At 38.1% G+C, this 18,416-nt stretch overlaps 3 protein-coding genes across 3 annotated transcripts; 2 read left to right on the top strand and 1 right to left on the bottom strand.

Moving 5' to 3' along the window:
- Window positions 1-5,642: 5,642 nt before the first annotated feature.
- On the top strand, window positions 5,643-9,612 carry LOC119990088 (protein ALTERED PHOSPHATE STARVATION RESPONSE 1-like). The gene is made up of 5 exons (XM_038835913.1): window positions 5,643-6,715; window positions 6,843-6,920; window positions 7,305-7,519; window positions 8,413-8,636; window positions 8,766-9,612. The coding sequence occupies exons 1-5, from the start codon at window positions 5,686-5,688 to the stop codon at window positions 9,427-9,429; spliced, it is 2,211 nt and encodes a 736-aa protein (XP_038691841.1). The 5' UTR covers window positions 5,643-5,685; the 3' UTR covers window positions 9,430-9,612.
- A 388-nt stretch (window positions 9,613-10,000) lies between these two features.
- LOC119995287 (acyl-coenzyme A oxidase, peroxisomal) lies at window positions 10,001-14,198 on the bottom strand. Its single transcript, XM_038841742.1, has 7 exons — window positions 13,684-14,198; window positions 13,367-13,482; window positions 11,987-12,867; window positions 11,024-11,203; window positions 10,761-10,927; window positions 10,552-10,675; window positions 10,001-10,362 (listed from the first exon to the last, which is right to left on the bottom strand). Exons 1-7 carry the CDS (start codon window positions 14,124-14,126, stop codon window positions 10,192-10,194), a joined length of 2,082 nt encoding a protein of 693 aa, XP_038697670.1. The 5' UTR covers window positions 14,127-14,198; the 3' UTR covers window positions 10,001-10,191.
- A 1,536-nt stretch (window positions 14,199-15,734) lies between these two features.
- Window positions 15,735-17,427, top strand: LOC119992919. The gene is made up of 7 exons (XM_038839757.1): window positions 15,735-15,803; window positions 16,000-16,073; window positions 16,117-16,478; window positions 16,597-16,650; window positions 16,773-16,914; window positions 17,032-17,087; window positions 17,216-17,427. The coding sequence occupies exons 1-7, from the start codon at window positions 15,735-15,737 to the stop codon at window positions 17,425-17,427; spliced, it is 969 nt and encodes a 322-aa protein (XP_038695685.1).
- Window positions 17,428-18,416: the final 989 nt, after the last annotated feature.

Here is an 18,416-nt window from a genome sequence, read left to right as displayed (position 1 = left end):
GATTAACGGAGTCAACCTACTTTAGTTTGATGCATTTGGCAGTTCTTCTGCATTATTTGAGCCTTGTCCTGCTAAATCTAGCTAAATCTAGCTCTACTCTTTTTTTCTTTTTTTTAATGGGTATAAAGTATAAACCCTAACACGAGAACAAGTTACATCTATCGCCATGAAAATGTTGAAATTGATTAAAAAATTAATGTTTATTTTGGCATGACTTTGTTAGACATGTGTGGGTTTGGTAGGTTGACTTGAGATTAACAGAGTCAACCTACTTTAGTTTGATGCATTTAGCAGATCTTCTGCATTATTTGAGCCTTGTCCTGCTAAATGTAGCTCTACTTTTTTTTGTTTTTTTTTTTAATGGGTATAAACCCTAACATTTCACTCCACGACAACGATGTTACATCTATCACCATGAAAATAGCCTAAAAATTACAAACACTAGCTTAGGAAGCTGGACACCAGAATCCAAGAACAACAAACAACATTGGAATATGAAACCGAACAAACAAGTGGAGTTGATTCCGCAAGTAGCTCAGATGAAGCTAACAATGCGTTTTCAGAGTAAGACACATGTGATATCCTCTTAAGGGCATGCACATCCTCATGGCATGCCACTAGTTGCCATGAAAGATGATATGTTAATAATAGCGGGTCCACAAGTTTGCACACAGACATTAGTTTGACATTAATGCAGGGTGTGTGACGGGAAAATATGTCGAGGGTTGATGAACTCTCGAAAACCAAACATAGGGGTTGCACCATAATTGTTTTCGACATGAGCCATTCAAAATTCCTTGAATGATAAATTCCGCGTGGGTGTAATATTTTTGGTGAAGTATGATGATTTTCTGTGCTGAGAGTTGTGATTGTTGGTGAAGACGGTGTTATAGTAAAAGTTACGAATTTTTTTTAATCAAGGTGGAGATTGTTAGGATTTTGATAAAAAAAAATTGGGTGTTAAAGACGGAGTATAGGAATCTGGCAGAGGAGCATCTGTCCAGACATCTAGATTTGCCGTCTAAATAGAAGATGCGATTCACACATACGTCGAGGGATTGCTAAGTATATTATATTTGTAACTGGAAACATCATGTGGAGGGATTGCTAAGTATATTAAACTCAAAGACTTTATTCTTCTTTATATACTCGCGCTTCAAGAGTGTTCTTATAGAGAAATAAAGGGCTTTGTGTTGTGAGCATTGAAAGAGAATACGAGAGTTTATTATTGGGTTTTGCTTATTTTTTTGGTGAGAGAAAATTGAATGTGTGGCTGTATAAATTTTTTACATAATGAATTTTCTCTATTTATATTTTGATAACACCCGTGATTTTTTCTCAGATTTTGGAGTTTTCAAAGTATATTATTGTATTGAGATTGGTTTTATTCTTCAATTCAATTTCTTTGATATTTCTATTAAGGAGGATCTTGATTAAATTTCACAAGAAGGAACATCTAGAGTGTTTCCATTGGATTGGGTATATCTATCATTTTTGTGGAAATGAATGTGGTGTGTGCTGTGATACGTCAAGTCTAATCATCACCACAAAAAGACTAAAATGAGTAAGTCTACTTTACCGTTAACGTGTACACAACACAAGTGACCTTGACTTTAACTGCAACAAATATAGTCCTTTTCTCTGTTACCCGCTCGTCACGTATATGATATATAGTGACTTTTTAGTTTTTGGGTACCCTGTGTTAAAGTCACGACTCACGACCTTGACTCTTTATAGGGGTGGTAAAAAAAATCAATTTTAAATCGAATAACAACACGTGTTTACGAAATTGATTTTATGTGGATTTTAAATCGAACAATAACACGTGTTTAAGAAATATTGATGTGTATGGATCTTCATTTGGATTGGATTTTCGACGTATTTAATTGATCAAATTCGAATTGGTTTAAATCGAGACAAATAAATCGGACAATAACGTAATCTGGGTTATGGTTTGGACAAGATTTATGTGTTTGGATCCAGATCTGGTTTTAAACTATACAAAATTTTGTGTTTGGATATAGATTTCATATATATAACTTTTGTTCGAACTTAATTTAATCATGATCGGACAAATTCAAACATCTAGATCCGACAGAGTTTTGTCACCCTTAACCATTCAGTTTGCACAAAACTAACGCAATTCGGTTGTGATTTCAAGCCCAAAAGCCAGTGACATGGTTGAACTTGTAGGACATCAAGCGGCCCAAAATAACCACAAGGGTTATCCAATAAGAAACCCCAATAGAGAGCCCGAGGCCCAAGGGTAATCCAATATGGAAGCCCAAGAATTCAGTATCCAGCCAGTTAAAAATGTAACTACTCAAGTCTCTTGGTGTAGCAAGTGAGCTTACAGGTCATGTAACTATCCGTCTTCTTAGGTTATATATAATCGGTTCCTTAATCATGGTTCTCATGTAATACCATACACATAAGTGTCATCTGAGCTACTCATGGTTCTCATGTAACTATCCCTCCTTAGTTTATTTGCTATCAAAATAAAATTAGTTTATAAATGGTGAAAATAAACTAGATTATAAGCTGTGAAATAAACTATTAGATGTTTGATAAAATTGTTAGTCTAATATCAAGCAAGCAGATGCTTTTGAGTGCTAATTCATTATTTTTTTTGATAAGCAACAGAGAATCTATTAACGAAATGAGAAACAGAAGTACAGCCAGACATCAAGGGTAGATGGCTAGAGATACAAAGGAAATCAAAAGAATAAAATAGCTACAGAACATAATGGGTGAAATGACAATCAAAACCATAGCAGAAAATCAGTTGTTCGACTTGTGCCTTCCTTTGCAAGCAAGTCGGCAATCCCATTGCTTCCCCTTAGAATGTGTTGCACTGAGAATAACCTTAGCCTTGATTTGCATACCCCAATGGAATTGGACAGTTGAGTAAGCCTCCAAGGAGTTCCACTTTGTTGTTCCACATTGAGTGCTAATTCATTATGAATACATCGGATTCGCACGATTTTATTTTTTTTACCGTCGCCTACAATATTTAAGCTTGGAAAAGACCTTGTTGAATGATAGATGCTCGAGTGGATTTTGGAATTACTAAGTATTGACACAAGGGAATAAGGAGGTGTGTGCGAGGATGGGAGGGACTTTAGGAAATGGGTGGACGATGCAATCTTAGGCATATGCAAGAGGGACACGTTTGTGGTTACACAATCTTTGAAGAATTCGTGTATTGCATAAGCTTTAACTACATTTGATGGACTAGTGTGTGTGTGTGTGGAAACTAACATGTGAAATGAGTGTCGAGTCTTGACCATAATAACGTTCTGGGGACCTTCTGGTGCAAATAATGAAGAAAGTTGTGGTCAAGTAATGACGATTGACGAGTAAATTAGATACGAACAAGAAGCAATGAAGAAGGACACAGATAAGACATAAGACCCAGCTGTGTAACCAAAGGTCACCATGGATTAATGGATCTTAGGAAATTGTGCATGCCATTGTTGATGAGTTGTTTCTACTTTCTGGAGAACTCTTACTTTATATATTCAAATTATTTATGTAGTGATGACAAGACTCTGACCGATTTATTCATATTAGGTCAATTAAGTACGTCTGAAATTCAATCCAATCCAAATTAAGATTCAGACATGTAAATATTTCTTAGACACATATTGTTGTCCGACCCGAACCCATTTTTTTTGCCCAACCATATTTCTATCTTCCTGATTCTCTCATGGACTCGGCCCAATGGCCTTGCCAAGTGTCCCAAGTCCCACTCCCAACGCCCTAATGACCCTGTTTAGGCTACAAGCCCAAGACTGTCCTATTATGATTGATTCAATTACTCAAGAATTTAAGAACCCTGGATCAAAATTATGGCAAAAGTTGTCCTATCCACAAAAAAAGGAAAGAAAAGCAAATTTAATATACACAGTATTTACAATTAATTCCTTTGCCTCTTTTTGACTTTGTTTGCTAACAAATTTTTTTTTAAAAATAATATGCAGGAAGTTAATTTTATTTTCATATCATAATAATAGTAATATTGAATAAATATGAAAATAGAAAAATATAATATAATAATAGTAATATTGAATACAGACTATTTAACTTTGTGGTGTTTGTGTGACATTCACATGACATAAAATCATAATCAACTCATCCAAATTACTACTCCTTTATTTTTCTCAAAAAAAAAGTAAAAAAAACCTTGCTGCCTCTTTACTTTTTCTCTTACAAACAAAAAAATTAAGGGGAGGAGAAAGGTGAGCGCTTCTCTCACCTTTCTTCCTCCTCCCCAATAGTAGTAGATCTCCTATAATATCTTTATTTTTGTGTTGAATAATATTTTAATCTAGGTTTCACTCAAAATCTAAATCTCATTCATATGTCGAGGAATATTGATCATCGATTATTTCTAGTGTGTTTCGGCGATAAATATTTGGTACATAGTAATACGGTTTTTAGATTTGATGGAAATCAATCCCTCTCGATGAAGGAGAAGTTAAGATTCTTGATTTAGAATAATTGTTTTTGTATTTTCTTTTGTTTAGTATACTCGGATACATTCCTGTGGAGTCCAGTGTTTGTAATTTCCGAGTGGCACCGTGTTGTCCGGTGTTTGTAAATTCCTAAACTGCTTTTGTAACGTTTGTTTTCATGAGATGAAATGAAATGTTGGGTTACCACTTAAAAGAAGAAGAAGATTATTTAACTTAGTGAATGGAGTTTAATTACTAATATTTATCTTTCCATTTATGATTTATCAGAAGAACAGTAAAAACTAAAAAGGCATCAAAAAGCGAGAGGATTACCCGGAGAAGCTGATATAAAGGAGCCGTTAGAGCATAGCTTGGGAAACCTAGGGGTAATTATGTCAAAGACCTCACATTTTCCAAGAAAATACAGGTATTCCCTCTTCCTTGGATTTTCTCCATCTCTGTACCCTGCGAGTATTGCGAATGCTTGTCAATGTATTGTTACTGATTTACACACACTCTCTCTGCTTTATTTTTCTTAATTTGGACTTTTCTTCTCCTTTGCTAACGTTTTTTTTTGTTCTCTTTGTATAATTTCAGATTTCCGTATTCGTCTCTGCAAAATCTTTGCTTCAGGGGACTCTATTCGGTCTTTTATGGGGGCTTATAAATACTGAGTTTTTACTGATACAGTTCAGGTTCTCACATTCATTGCGCCAATCTCTTTCGAGTTTCTGTTACTGCCCATCAATTTATGACTTGCCCCAACTACGTTTCTCTCCCTCTTTTGATTGCGCTCTCTGTTTTCACTTGAAAACTACTACTCCTCTGTTTTTATTTTGGCCCTATTCAGACTTCGCAGTTTGAGTGTTCTGAAAGAGTAATCAAACGATATACTTTTGTTTCTCGCTCTTCAGCTTCTGGGTCTTGTCACAATCCTCTCATGAAAGCCTTTCCTTGGTGGGTTTCTCGTTTCTTGTACAGTCAACACATTTGCTTCTGTGGCTTCAAAAGGTTATTGTTTTTTCTTATGTTGTATAAGGTTAGGGTTTAAAGAAGATTGTTCCGGTCTGGCTATACTTCCTATGTCCTTCTATTGCCTTCACTTTCTGGGTGGGCTATCAAGTGTTGCTTGGGAGATGATCTTCGCCCTAAGGATAGGGTTTGGCCTTGTTGCTTCTGCTAATGTTTGCTTGGATTGGATTTAAAAATCTTTGATTGGACTGGTGAAATGGTGAAGATGGGTTTTGGAAACTCCAAGACGGAGAGGAATGTTGCTTTAGGCCTTTGTAAAGAAAGGAAGAGATTTATCAAACAAGCCATTGATTCGAGTTACTCCCTTGCAGCTGCTCATGTCTCTTACATTCAGTCCCTTCGAAACATTGGCATTGCTCTCCGGCGATATGCGGAGGCAGAGGTCTTGACTGAGTCCTCCCTGTCAACCTCCGCTTCTGACCTTGACAAGACCCCATCCCATTCCTCTTACCCATCTCCGTCTCCCTCGCACATTGCAGAGGTTTCGGATTCTCCATTGCACAATGAGAGCCCTCTGTCGCCGCCAATTACAAATTTGAGCTACATGAGGTCTGGAGGTGGCGCTGCTGCTGTGAGTTTTACTGTGAATCCAAATATTATTGATGCTTGTGTGGATGATGAGTCATTTGTTTATCCAATGCCACCTCCCCCGCCTCCTTTTGAATCAGGTTCTTCTTGGGATTTCTTTGACCCTAGTGATGAGGCTAAAAGCTTTAGGTTTGTTGGGCGTAATGGGTTAGATGATGATTTTGATGATGAAAGCTTTAGGTTCACTAATCCTAATGAAATTAGCTTAAATACAAGTTCGATGCCTGATATGGAGCCAATGGGTTTTGAAATCTCTGGCAATCGTGGGGCTGGAAATAATCGATGGAATCTAGCTGTGGAGCTTAATGGGCGTACTGTTAAGTCAGTTAGAACTGAAGGTTCCAGAGATGAGGAAAGGCACCTCAATGTAGAACTTGATGCCAATCATACGGCTAGAACTGTTTCAAGCGGGGTACCTCTTGAACAGTCCAGCTCAAAGAGGGAGAAACCAGTGGTGGAAAATGATTTTTGCGCAGAAAGAGAAGATCCATCAGAGTTTATTACCCACAGAGCTAAAGATTTTCTTTCGAGTATAAAGGATATAGAGCATCGTTTCTTTAGAGCCTCAGAAGCTGGAAAGGAAGTGTCTAGGATGCTTGAGGCGAACAAAATCAGAGTCGGATATTCAGAGACAAAGGGTAAGTATTAGCGTTGAGAATTTAGTTTTGCCACATGAATTGTTGAAGTGTGCTAGGATTATTTCCTGGCTTAAATTTCAAAGATTTGATACATTTGATGATTTTTATGACAAACCTTCTCTTATAGGGCGGTCATCCGCGTTGGCTATCTTGGGGGTTTTCAAACTTGTTTGCTGCCGTCGAAGGACTGCACTTGTGTCTCATGGTAAGCTCTATTTACAGGTTTGGGAATGAATGATAATTAAACACTTCATAAAATGTTCAACAACAGCCTACTAAGAATTCGTTGTTTACTTCTACTTAGCAGTCAAGTCTTTCTAAAGCCTATAGACCAAAATTTTAATGTTCAGTATTTTTTTTTTTTTATCTTCATCGACGATTGAAGTTTTACTTGGCAATGCCTGCCAAACGGTTTGATGACTTTAATCCTAGTCGATCAACCTGTGAGGTTGTTTTCCGTCCTCTGGGCCTATTTACTTGGTTAAGTACTTCATATCTTCTTTTGTTTGTGATTCTTTTACGTGTTACATGGTCTCTACATTTCTCAGACTTTCTTTCCATGATTTATATTCTTAATATATATGTGTAGAACCTGCACATCATGTTACAAAGGTTATTACTTGGAAGCGGTCAACGTCTTCAAGGTCTTCTTCATCTAGAAATCCACTTGTCACAGCATCCAAAGAGGATGCTGATGATAGCGGAAGTGACTTTAATGAGGAGTTCTGTATGATTGCTGGAAGTCACTCCTCCACACTGGACAGGTTGTACGCATGGGAAAGAAAACTCTACGATGAAGTAAAGGTGTGTGGTTGACAGCCTACATCTTAAATAGTTGAATCATTTTGATCTTTTGGATAATATAGGATTTAATTTTTTCCTATTTTTGTGACAGAACATAAATTTGGCCCTGCTTATCAGTAAGTTGCATCCTTGTGACCTGTTGCCATGTGGTATTTTGATTGTGGACCATTATATAATTTAAGCTTTCATGATAAAGATAACCAGCATATGAATACAGAATACTGAAGCACAGACGAAAAAACCACTAATATCAACTTTGGAACCCTTCGTTCTCATTTTCGTGACTTAATCGTTGTTTTATGGTTTTGAGGATACTTTTGCTGCTATATTTCTAACAACTTATTTAAAAAAAGCATGAGGTGCATCTTGCAAATGCCTTTCTGTCTGATGAGATCATGATAGAACTTGTAGATCTCTGTGGAGGCCAATTGCCAATTGTATTCTTGGACTTGAACAATGAGAAGCTTGAAACCTGTTTGAAATAAACTGTAGTGAATGAGTAAATGACTGCACTAGTTCTCTTCTTCAATGGCAACAATCATCTTTTAAGTGAAAATTATGGGACCGAGCTCTTCTAATCAAAACCAACCTCTCTTGTTTCTGATACTTAACAATAGCGGTGTTCTGAGTTGTAGGATAACTTGTGTGAAGCTTAACAGAAATGAGTTAACCTTGTTTTCATGTATTCTATCCTGTTCTTTGTTCCTTGTTTGATTGGTTGTAGTTGTAATTCATAATGGAGTAAGGTTACCTTGTTTTAATGTCATAAGCGTTTCATTGTTCTTTGTTGAATTGTTTGTAGTTGTAATTGGTGATGTCTGTGATGCACTAAGCTTTCCTCTTTATAAGTATGTTGCCAAGTCTCTGACATGCTTAAGTTTCTCCTTCCTTAGGCCAGTGAGTCCGTTAGAAAGAAGTATGATAGGAAGTGTGAGCAACTGAGGCACCAATTTGCGAAGGATTGTAGTGCTCGAGTGATTGACAAAACCCGTGCAGTAGTAAAGGATCTGCATTCACGGATAAGAGTGGCCATTCATTCAGTAGATTCAATATCAAAAAGGATCGAGAAAATGAGAGATAAAGAGTTGCAGCCACAACTTATTGAACTAATCCAAGGGTTAGTATCATATTGCATTGAACGTTTTCTTTCTGTAGCTTTGTTACTCTCGAGATTCGTGGGTGAACGAAATATGTATATCTGTTATCTATCACTCTTATTCAATCTTGACAAACTGAGATTATGCAGATTGATCAGGATGTGGAAGGCCATGCTTGAATGCCATCATGCACAGTACATTACTATCTCATTGGCATACCATTCCGGAAGCTCGAAAGGAACTCCTCCAGGTGAAAAGCGCAGGCAGATTATGGATCAACTCCAGCAGGAAATCGAATGCTTTGGCTTAAGTTTTGCAAACTGGGTCAATAGCCTTACATCTTATGTGGAAGCTCTGAATGGTTGGTTGCAAAACTGTATCCTACTACCAAAGGAGCGTTCCCGTGGTAGGAGGCTCCTCCTATTCTCCCCCCGCCAAGTCTTGGCCCCGCCTATATTTGTTATTTTTCGGGATTGGTCTGCCGGGATCAAAGCTTTGCCAGCTGAGGAACTTAGTAATTCCACCAAGAACTTGTTGTCTGATCTGATTCACATAATGGACCACCAAGCAGAACAATTGCAGAAAACACAGAAACTAGCTGATGGAAACGATGAAGAAGAAGTGGCGAGCAAAGATGATGAGAAGAATGAGGATGTGTCTATCAGCTTGTGTTGCATACATGTCAGTCTTACAAAAGTTCTTGATCGACTGAATAAATTTTCAGAGGCTTCTTTGAAAATGTACGAGGATATTAGACAGAAAGGTGAAGCTGCTCACATTGCATACTTGAATTGCAAGCCGATTAGGCACTGAATGTTTGTCTAATTTCTGTGTAATAGGCATGTTTCTAAGATTGTTGTGGCCGGAAAATGTGAGTTTTGTAAATGTAACTCCTGTCAGGAAAAAGCTGTTGAGAAGATGATGAGAGTAATTTTTTAATGTTAGCAAAAATGTAATCTTGTACTGGGATATTGGATGGTGAGTTTCTCTCTTTTTAACCGAGAACGTTTGAATATCCGTCTAAATTTGATCGTCAAACCTTGTAGAAATTTCTCATCTGACGAAAAAGGTAAAGTCACTGCCACAGAATCCGTCTTGTCATCAATTGTGGTCACAAAGGATATATGACAATTCGTGATCACAAGGATATTGTTGATTGTTGCCCTGGCGTAGATGTTATGCCTAAATTGGACCTTTCCAGTAACTATGTATTGTGTAGTTAGGAACTTGGGATATGGATTTTATTGCCAATAACTGTATGACCGTACCTAAGAGTTATACAACATGAAAATCACATTAAAATGGTCATTGTTGAACTGTATTATAAACTCTATTGCAATCTGCTGGTGCCCATTGATCATGCCTGGTGACTGATAACAAGACATTAGTGAACAACAATTCTGTCAATGCACGAAATCTCAAAACATTCAAGGTATCTAGTGATCAGACGTATCCATAGCGGTGGAGGTGCGTGGAACACATGACTCAGAATCACATTTTATCTTACAACATTGTTCTCCTACTCCAGATGCTCTGTTGGTTTTTTCAAAAAAAAAAAAAAAATCTTTGCTGCTTTCAATTTTCTGTAGGAATAAACCCTACAAACTGTGTGTACTGAGTATAAGCTTCTGACTGCATAGCGATCGGGGCACGTGTGACATGATCTGGAAGATCAAATGCATCTACCAATTCCCTTGCAATATTCCTCACTTGGTAACTAAGGTATTCGGCGAGCTTGTGGATTGACTGCATAACAGGAGAAAGAAAAATATGAATGAAACAGGCTTGGCATAGATAATCTCCCAAAAAACTCATGTAATCCTCCAAATGCAATGGAGAAAGATCTACAGTTACCAGTATTTTGACTAGAAAAGCGGGTTCTCTTAAACCTTCCATGGCTTTACTTCAGTTTTTTAAATTACACTAATTTCGTACCTTAGCTTTGTTGGGAGCCACATAGTCCACATTGCGGTAGGTTCCTATGTCATTCCAGATTCGGTCCAAGGCATAAAGATCACAGGCAAGTTTCAGAGCAGCTTTAGAACTCGCATCAGGACAGCTGGCACATAAATCAGCCCAAATTAGACATTTAAAACCATGAACCAAGGGAAGAAAGAATCTCTGAAGCTAAGACTTGGAAATACTTTTGCACGGCTTCAATAAACTTTGCAAGGATGACAGACTCAACATGGGACTCTGCTAGGGTGATAACATGATTTAGGCATCTATTCCATGCACCAAAGGCTCCAAGAGTTTTTGAGTGCTTGCGAAGCCTGACAGCAAGACTTTGCAGCAATCTAGAAGTCCGGTACTGCAACACGAAGAATCGTTTGAATTACTGATAAAGAAAATTAACATCATGAAACAACCCCAATTTTTGAAAATGCAATGCACAAGTAACACCTACTCTGAAGGCATCCAACTGGAACTTGGGATCTCGCAAATGATCTTTACCATCCCAACGTGCAGTTACAGGGTTTGGCTGGGAGAGATATGTATTCATGGATACTCTCAAGTAGTTCCATGTCACCGCAAGCGTCCCACCACGGAACTTCTCCTGGTACTGCTTCAACAGATAACCTGCTACCTGAATTACAAGTAAAAAAGCTGAAATTTAGCTTGCCTAGAGAAAGAAGAATCACACATCGTGATACCAAATTAAATATATACTACTGGCAAGGAAACCCCTGAATAACCTCTCCATTTCATATTTCATTTAAACGGAATGGCAGTAGAAATACACAAGAGCAATGACGTAACGAGAAAAAATTTCTTCGAGCTGTAGTTCATAGCATAATAATGCAACCATTTGAGTTCCTGTTTACTCTTATCACACTAGATGATGATAATTTCTAACTACCCCCACCATAACTCCAAAAAGAAAACACGGGATCTGTTTTCTAGCCAGCAAGAGAAAAACTTGGATTCAATGGCAATGAAATGGCATGGAAATGATCTTTTATATGCACTCCTCAAAACATGTGCTGAGCGAAAGGACCCGCCACACCATCAGTCGCGTTGTCCTGATATTACCAAAACATAGTTGTTAAAATAATAGCTAGATAATTTAGTTCGTAAACTAGACAGAACCAGAAAGCTCCAGCACTACATGGTGTCGGCTCAATATATTATTAACCAGCTTTAAAAGAATTTTAGAAGTCCAGTTCACTACTCATACATATTGGCACTATGCCAAAAGAAGGGTTCACTTCTAATTCAGATCTATCATGTGGCACTTTCTACCATGCATCCTCCAACAAAACCATGGGACTGGAAATTGTTTTAGGAATGTTTATGCTTTTAGAGAAATATCTAGATTTTTATGTGCTAAAATTCACGAGAAAGGCATGCAGAATGAATTGCTTGTAACCTGTTGTAGAAGCACAGTGTTGTCCCCCTCAAATGTCTGGAAAATGTCATGATCATTTCTCAAGGTACCAAAGCGATTGACAGCAGCGTATCCATGGCCTCCGCAGGCTTCCCTGCAAATACTCAATGACTTAGCAGTGTAAGATGTCACATAAGCCTTTAGGCCAGCAGAAAGAGTATGAACATCCCCAACTAATTGTTCATCATGGGTCTTCTTCATCTCTGAATATTTCTCCACCAAATGCGAAGTGGCAAAATGAAATGCATAAGTTGATGCCAGCATTGGCATGAGCTTGTGCTGTTGAGACTGATAATCAAGAATACTAATTTCAGGTTGCTTGGGTGGACCAAATTGCTGTCGCAGTAACGAATAGCGGATGGCGATTGTGCCAGCAATTTTCAGGACAGCAACAGAAGAATATGCAAGGCCAACCCGCCCACCCACAAGTTCCCCAAGTGTAGCAGCAAATCTTTTGCTTATGGTAGGGAGGCTACTTGAGTATTTCCCATCGCGAGAAACATCTCCAAATCGATTAAGAAGATTATCTCGGGGAATTCTTACAGAGTTAAATCGCAGGGCTCCATTATCTACCCCATTAATGCCAATCTTGTGACCGCAATCCTGTATTTCAATTCCGGGAAGTGTCTGGTGGGTCTTCATATCTCTTATTGGAACAATGAAGGCATGAACACCCATATCTGCAATCCCTTTTGTGTCATGAGTTGGCAATATTAGCCTAGCAAAAACCGTGGCAAACTTCCCATGAACTGCAGCATTGCCAATCCACCATTTGATAGCTCCATCATTAGGGGTGTTGATTATGAACTCGTCCTTGATGGGATCGAATGTTGCAACCGTCTGGAGACCTTGAACATTAGAGCCTTCCAAGTACCAAAAGATTAAGAGTTTAGTTTAGATATGCAGTCCACGTATACTGCCAAAAAATGAAAAGAAAGGCTCAAAAAAGTTTTGGGATGAGTTATTACACAAAAAAACTGAAATATGAACCTATGATAAGGTCAATAGAGAAACTACATGAACATAGGAATTTGATGGTGAAGGCAAATGATAAATCCCTATCACAAATCTCACCATAGGGGCTACTGAGTACTGATCCTAATGATTGCATAAACGTGGGCACGGGTGTACTCTCAGGCACATAAAACAATGATATCGACTCTCACATACCAAACTACCATGCAACAAGTCTTCAGGTTATATATCGGATAACTTTCTGAAGATTTACGTGTTCAATAATTTCCTTAAGACATATTTCAGACACAAATACTACAAAACTTTGTGATTTAATGGAATCTTCAATAAAAAAAGGTTCTGAATTGCTCATAGCCAAATGAACCAAAGACCAGGAGAACAACATACCATGATGCAGCTCAGTCATTGCAAAACAACCTGGATAATCCAAATTATCAATGCCATCAAAGTACTTATCCCAATGTTTTTTGGTTCCCAAGTTTAGCACAGATCCTCCCCATAAACTGTACAGGAAAAAAAAAAAGAGGAAAAAAATCAACTCCATGAATGATTAGACCACAATTGCAATAAATCGCGGAAAAACCTAAAGAAGTCTAGAGTAGTCAAAAGAAGGAAAGACAAGTATTAATGCGACATTCTAACTCCTGACGGACGGGAAAACCCTAAATTAAGCAACCGTCGCAATCAATCAAAGATTCAATCACCTGTACTGCACTCCCAGCTTGATCGCTAGGGATATGTCTACACTCCCGACCGCCTCTGCAATGGCGAAGTACTTGGCGGGATCCTCCACAACATACTTAAACGGCTTAATCCGAGCCTCTTTAACTAAAGCGAGAAGCTGCCTCATACAGAGCTCCCTGTGTTGATCCTTGGAGATCTCCAATGGAGTCTGCAAGTCAGGCCTCGAATCGAAGAAACTGAAAATCCTCTCCTGTATATCCCTGTACTTCCCTCGCATGTAAAGTGACAGCTGCGCCCGGTCCACCTCCAGCTTCGCCGCCTTGGCGCAGGTAAGCAACTCCAACTGATCACCGTCACAAAAGGGGCGGGGAACAGGTGTCAGATGTGAGGACAGACGTTCGATCCGCCAAGCGATGGAACTGGATTCATCGTCGGCCGTCCGATTAGGTCTCTCCAATTGCATTTTCGCCGGCAGTAGAGAGTGGATTCGAAAGGAAATGAAAGTAATTGATATAGGAAGGTCAGAGAAGGCATGGAATAGTTTGCGTGTCTTCTTTCTTTATATTGAAGGGGGAGTGACGTGTCAATCCACCTGGCGGATAACAATTGGATTACGTTTTGGCAGTTAATTTGGCGCGCCTTCCAACATCGGGGGTTGGGGATTAGTTTTGACGCAAAAGTAGGGGGATCGGATCGGATCAGGCACTGACCTTATTTTCGTCATTTTACATAAAATACAATAAAATGAATCGTTTTACAGGATAAATGATACTTTCGATTCCTCACAAATGAATTGTGTAATAATTCAGTCCCTCACATTTCAAATGTAACAATTAGATCATTAATTTTTATGGACCATTATTCGATCAAATTGGGAGCAAATCCGATCAATCAACATGTTGACCTTTCATTTTAATATCTTTTATAACACTTTCAATATATTTTATGTTTAATTTTTATCGATTATATCATGCGCAAACAAATAATGTTGTTTATTTATTTGTGTATTTTAACATGTAAAAAACAGTGTTGTTTACAATTAATTATCAAATTAACACTTATCAAAAAATAAATAAAATAAAAATCAGAGATATCAAATGAGTATCAAATTCAATCATCAATTAATTTCCTGTTTTAATTATTATTTAATTCTTAATTAAATATGCCTTTCCTTTCAAGCCCAGGAACTTGTGTCTTGTTGAACTTGTGCTCGGAAATCTCTGCAACTGAAAGGCTTGTAGTTGCAACCAAGCCGGTAGTAGAACGGCAACTTGGTTTGCATGTACAGGACGCCCCACCTTGTGTGTGGGTTCGAGTCCAACCCCCTCCCGTTCCCCTTCAATCAAAAAAAAAAAAAGGCTTGTGGTTTGAGCTTTGAATCACAGTCTTCATGTGGGAACACGAAGTAGCAGATTGATCTTCTCTCCCTGTACCAGTTCAGTGAATCACACTCTTTTATTCATCATTGCTTATAGACTGCATCATGTCCCGAACTCCAAGGTTGACGAGTGGCCGGAATGGGCCTCGCAAGGATCCACTCATGGTCTTTGAAGAGCTCAAGCCCGCCCACACCTCAGCCGCGCTCACTGAAATCCAAATATTCAAAATGCGGGTTTAGGTCGCTGCTTCGTTCGTCTCATCTTGTTATGGTTTTCCCTCCACAAAATTCAAAATCTTCTCTTCGAGGTCAGTATCTCAATATTATTCATGTTATTATGATCAAAGTTTTCATCTTTCCGCTGTGCTGTGACACTGTTGATTTATATACACATTCAGATTCTTCCGGTTCTAGGGTTTATGTTCCTTCCACCTTTCCTTCCCTTTCTCCAATTTTACGTCGTATTACGTTTTGCAACATTCTTTAACTACGTCGATCTACATTGGAAATAAAGTTTTTTAGACGAAATTCAGGGTTTTTTTTAAAAAAAGAAAATTGCAGGTTGAGTTGTGGATTCCAGACTAGTGTATGTTGCATTGATATTGAGAAAATTGAACGAAAGTGGGTTTTTTGATATTTGTAGATAAGGAGTTGAAATTTGTTGTGGGTCTGTTTGGTATTCATTAATTCACGATGAGTGGAGATAATTTGACGGATGAGGTCAGTAAAGAGAGAGCTGTGTTGGGGGATGTGACCAATACGGTAGGGAAAAGGGGCTTTTAGCTGGTCTCTGGAGGTTTAGGGCTTAAACCTGGAGGAAATACTGAAGACGCAGATAAGCATTTTAGGAAGCAAATATGTTTGGGATTACAGAATTGGGTCAAAGAAAAGTGGAAAGTTTAGTCATTAGTGGATGCTAAAGAGAATGGTTCGTCAGTGCACAAGGATTCATTTGCAGCTAGCGGTGCATTTGGAATCTCGCAAGAGAATGCTTCTTCTGTTACAGCGAATAATGCACCAAAAGTTAAGGAGGTAGCTGGTTTGGTTGATGCTGCTGACAATTCATCTATAATAGGGGATTCAGTGACCAAAAGTTGTTTGGGAGTTATGATGCTTCAAGGGACAGCTGTATTTCTAGGGGCACATTGCCCACGTGTTCTGAAGGAAATTCTCAAGATGGAGATGATAAAGAGGTTATAGGGAGCAATCCAGGTCTTAAGGGATTAGTTAGTCAAGTTTTTGATAGTGAAAATAAGGATATTGGTTTTGGTAGATTTGCTGCAAACAAATATGGATCTGTTGAGTGGTCAAGGTTGCAAAATGCACAGGATTCTAAATCATTTGAATTAGAAAAGTGCACAGGCCTAAGGGGCAATGCTTGTGTAAATTTGGAGGCAGCGGATGATTTGCTGAAAGCATGTTCATTCTGTTTGAAAGGTGATTAGATCTCCCATTTATTTTTATGATCTACTTGACTGATAATATGACTAAAAAGAGTTTATCTGTGATGTTCATCTATTTGACTGGTTTGGTTCTTTTGCTGTTGTATTATTAGCTGCTTATATCTGGTCGGACCTCCGTTATCAGGACATCAAAGGTCGCATATCTGGTAAGCTTGTAAAGAAAATTTAATTTCACAGATTCCATTTATGATTGTTTCGCAGATGATCAACACAGTAGTAATTATTTTGATTTGTCGCTATGACCTATCTTCTTTGTCATTCATTTTAGTGGTGAAAAGAAGAAAGAAAGAAACAAGCATCTTGGTTTCAAAGATGGGGAGAGGAAAGCAGAGTGACATTCATCATGGTCAAGGGAGCTCCAAAAGTTCAACAAATCTAGTGTCTGACCTTACAAATCAGCGGAGATCACTGTTTCTTCAGATGGAGGATATATTTGCTCATGAAAGTGACCAACTTTAAGTATGAATTTTTGTTCCCATGTCTCCATGTTAAGGGTGAATCGGCTTTTTCCATTTTTCTTCCTGCAGTTTCTTGTATTTGAAACCAAAGTATTGTGGAGAAAATTCGAGGAACTTGTTTTGTGGTAAGAAGTCCTGGTTCGAACTGCCTACCGTATGGATCTTGTTAAAACAACTTGTCCTGTGGCTTCTCAGTCCTTGTTGGATTTTTGGTCTTTCTGAGTTTCCTCTCTGACTAATGGTTTATTGCCAGTACTGTTAACTACCTGTGGTCAGTCCAAAATGTTTGAGAGGCATCAAAGATTTCGATTTCATGAATTATTTTACTTAGTTTATAATCTCAAATGTGATGAATACTTTCTGTCTTTTCTACAGCACGCTAATTTCAACATGCTAAAAGATAAGAGAGAAAACTGCAAGATGGATTTGGAGACGGCAACCAGTATACCACCGGAAAGGCTATAGGCGTTTCCAGTGTCTTTGACAATTGTAAGATTTCCTTGTCACTCTAATTTAATTAATTTGTGCATTTTGAGGATGTGTATGAATTTGAACACATGATCTTATCGTTTTTCTTGTTGTAGTGTTAGATTATTTTTTTATTCATTCTTGGTGTGTTTTTGTATGTTCACAATGCATTTCACAATTTGTTCTTGCCTTGTTTTCCATTCTTGACATTGGGGACAATGTCTCATTTAAGTTGGGGGGTGAGGGAATTTGAATCCATTGTGAAACTTGCTTTATTTTGGTGTGCTTTTGTGAATATCAAAAATTTGAAAATTTGGAAAAAAAAAAAGAAGAAAAGTCTTATTGTGTCATGCTTGGATAGTGTGGTTGGTATTAACTTTTTCAGGACATGCTTCGTTTCTCATGATTCTGACCACTTTTGAAGAGTATGGTATGACTTCCTACCCTCTATCCTATTGTGTTGTGCTTTGTTGTTCATACATGCTAGATGGACATTAGGAGGGGACGGGTAGGTGCTTTTGGGGATTCACTACCAATTTGACTGTTAATTTCTTATTCTTGTTCACACGTGCAAGTGTAGAGTAGGTTCCTTGGTTTCTTTTGCTAAATCGATGCATGAGATTGAGTGGGATGACTATAATCAATTTCTCTTGGAATGACTGAGACCTAGTTTGATATCAAAATTGTGTAGTTGAGCAGACATCTTGGCATTAAAGCATTTGTATGACTGCGTTTTTGGATCCTTTTGTCTGAAAAATTACCTTTTTACCCTTCTCATTCTTTTGAACCATTCTTCATTGATATACATTGGGTTTTGGGTGATGCTCTTCATTGATATTCATTTGACATCCTATGAGCGTGTTATTCAATAGCTTTGCAAATACTATATTTGATTACTGAGAAGTGTGATTTTTGTATTTGCCACTTGCTTGTGAACTTAGGATTGAAGGATTCACTAGGTTGAGAGATTTGAGCTTAGCCTATTC

Source organism: Tripterygium wilfordii, chromosome 3 (genome assembly GCF_013401445.1).
Source record: "Tripterygium wilfordii isolate XIE 37 chromosome 3, ASM1340144v1, whole genome shotgun sequence".
NCBI classification, from domain to species: Eukaryota; Viridiplantae; Streptophyta; class Magnoliopsida; order Celastrales; family Celastraceae; genus Tripterygium; species Tripterygium wilfordii.
This window is presented reverse-complemented; position numbering and strand designations above follow the sequence as displayed.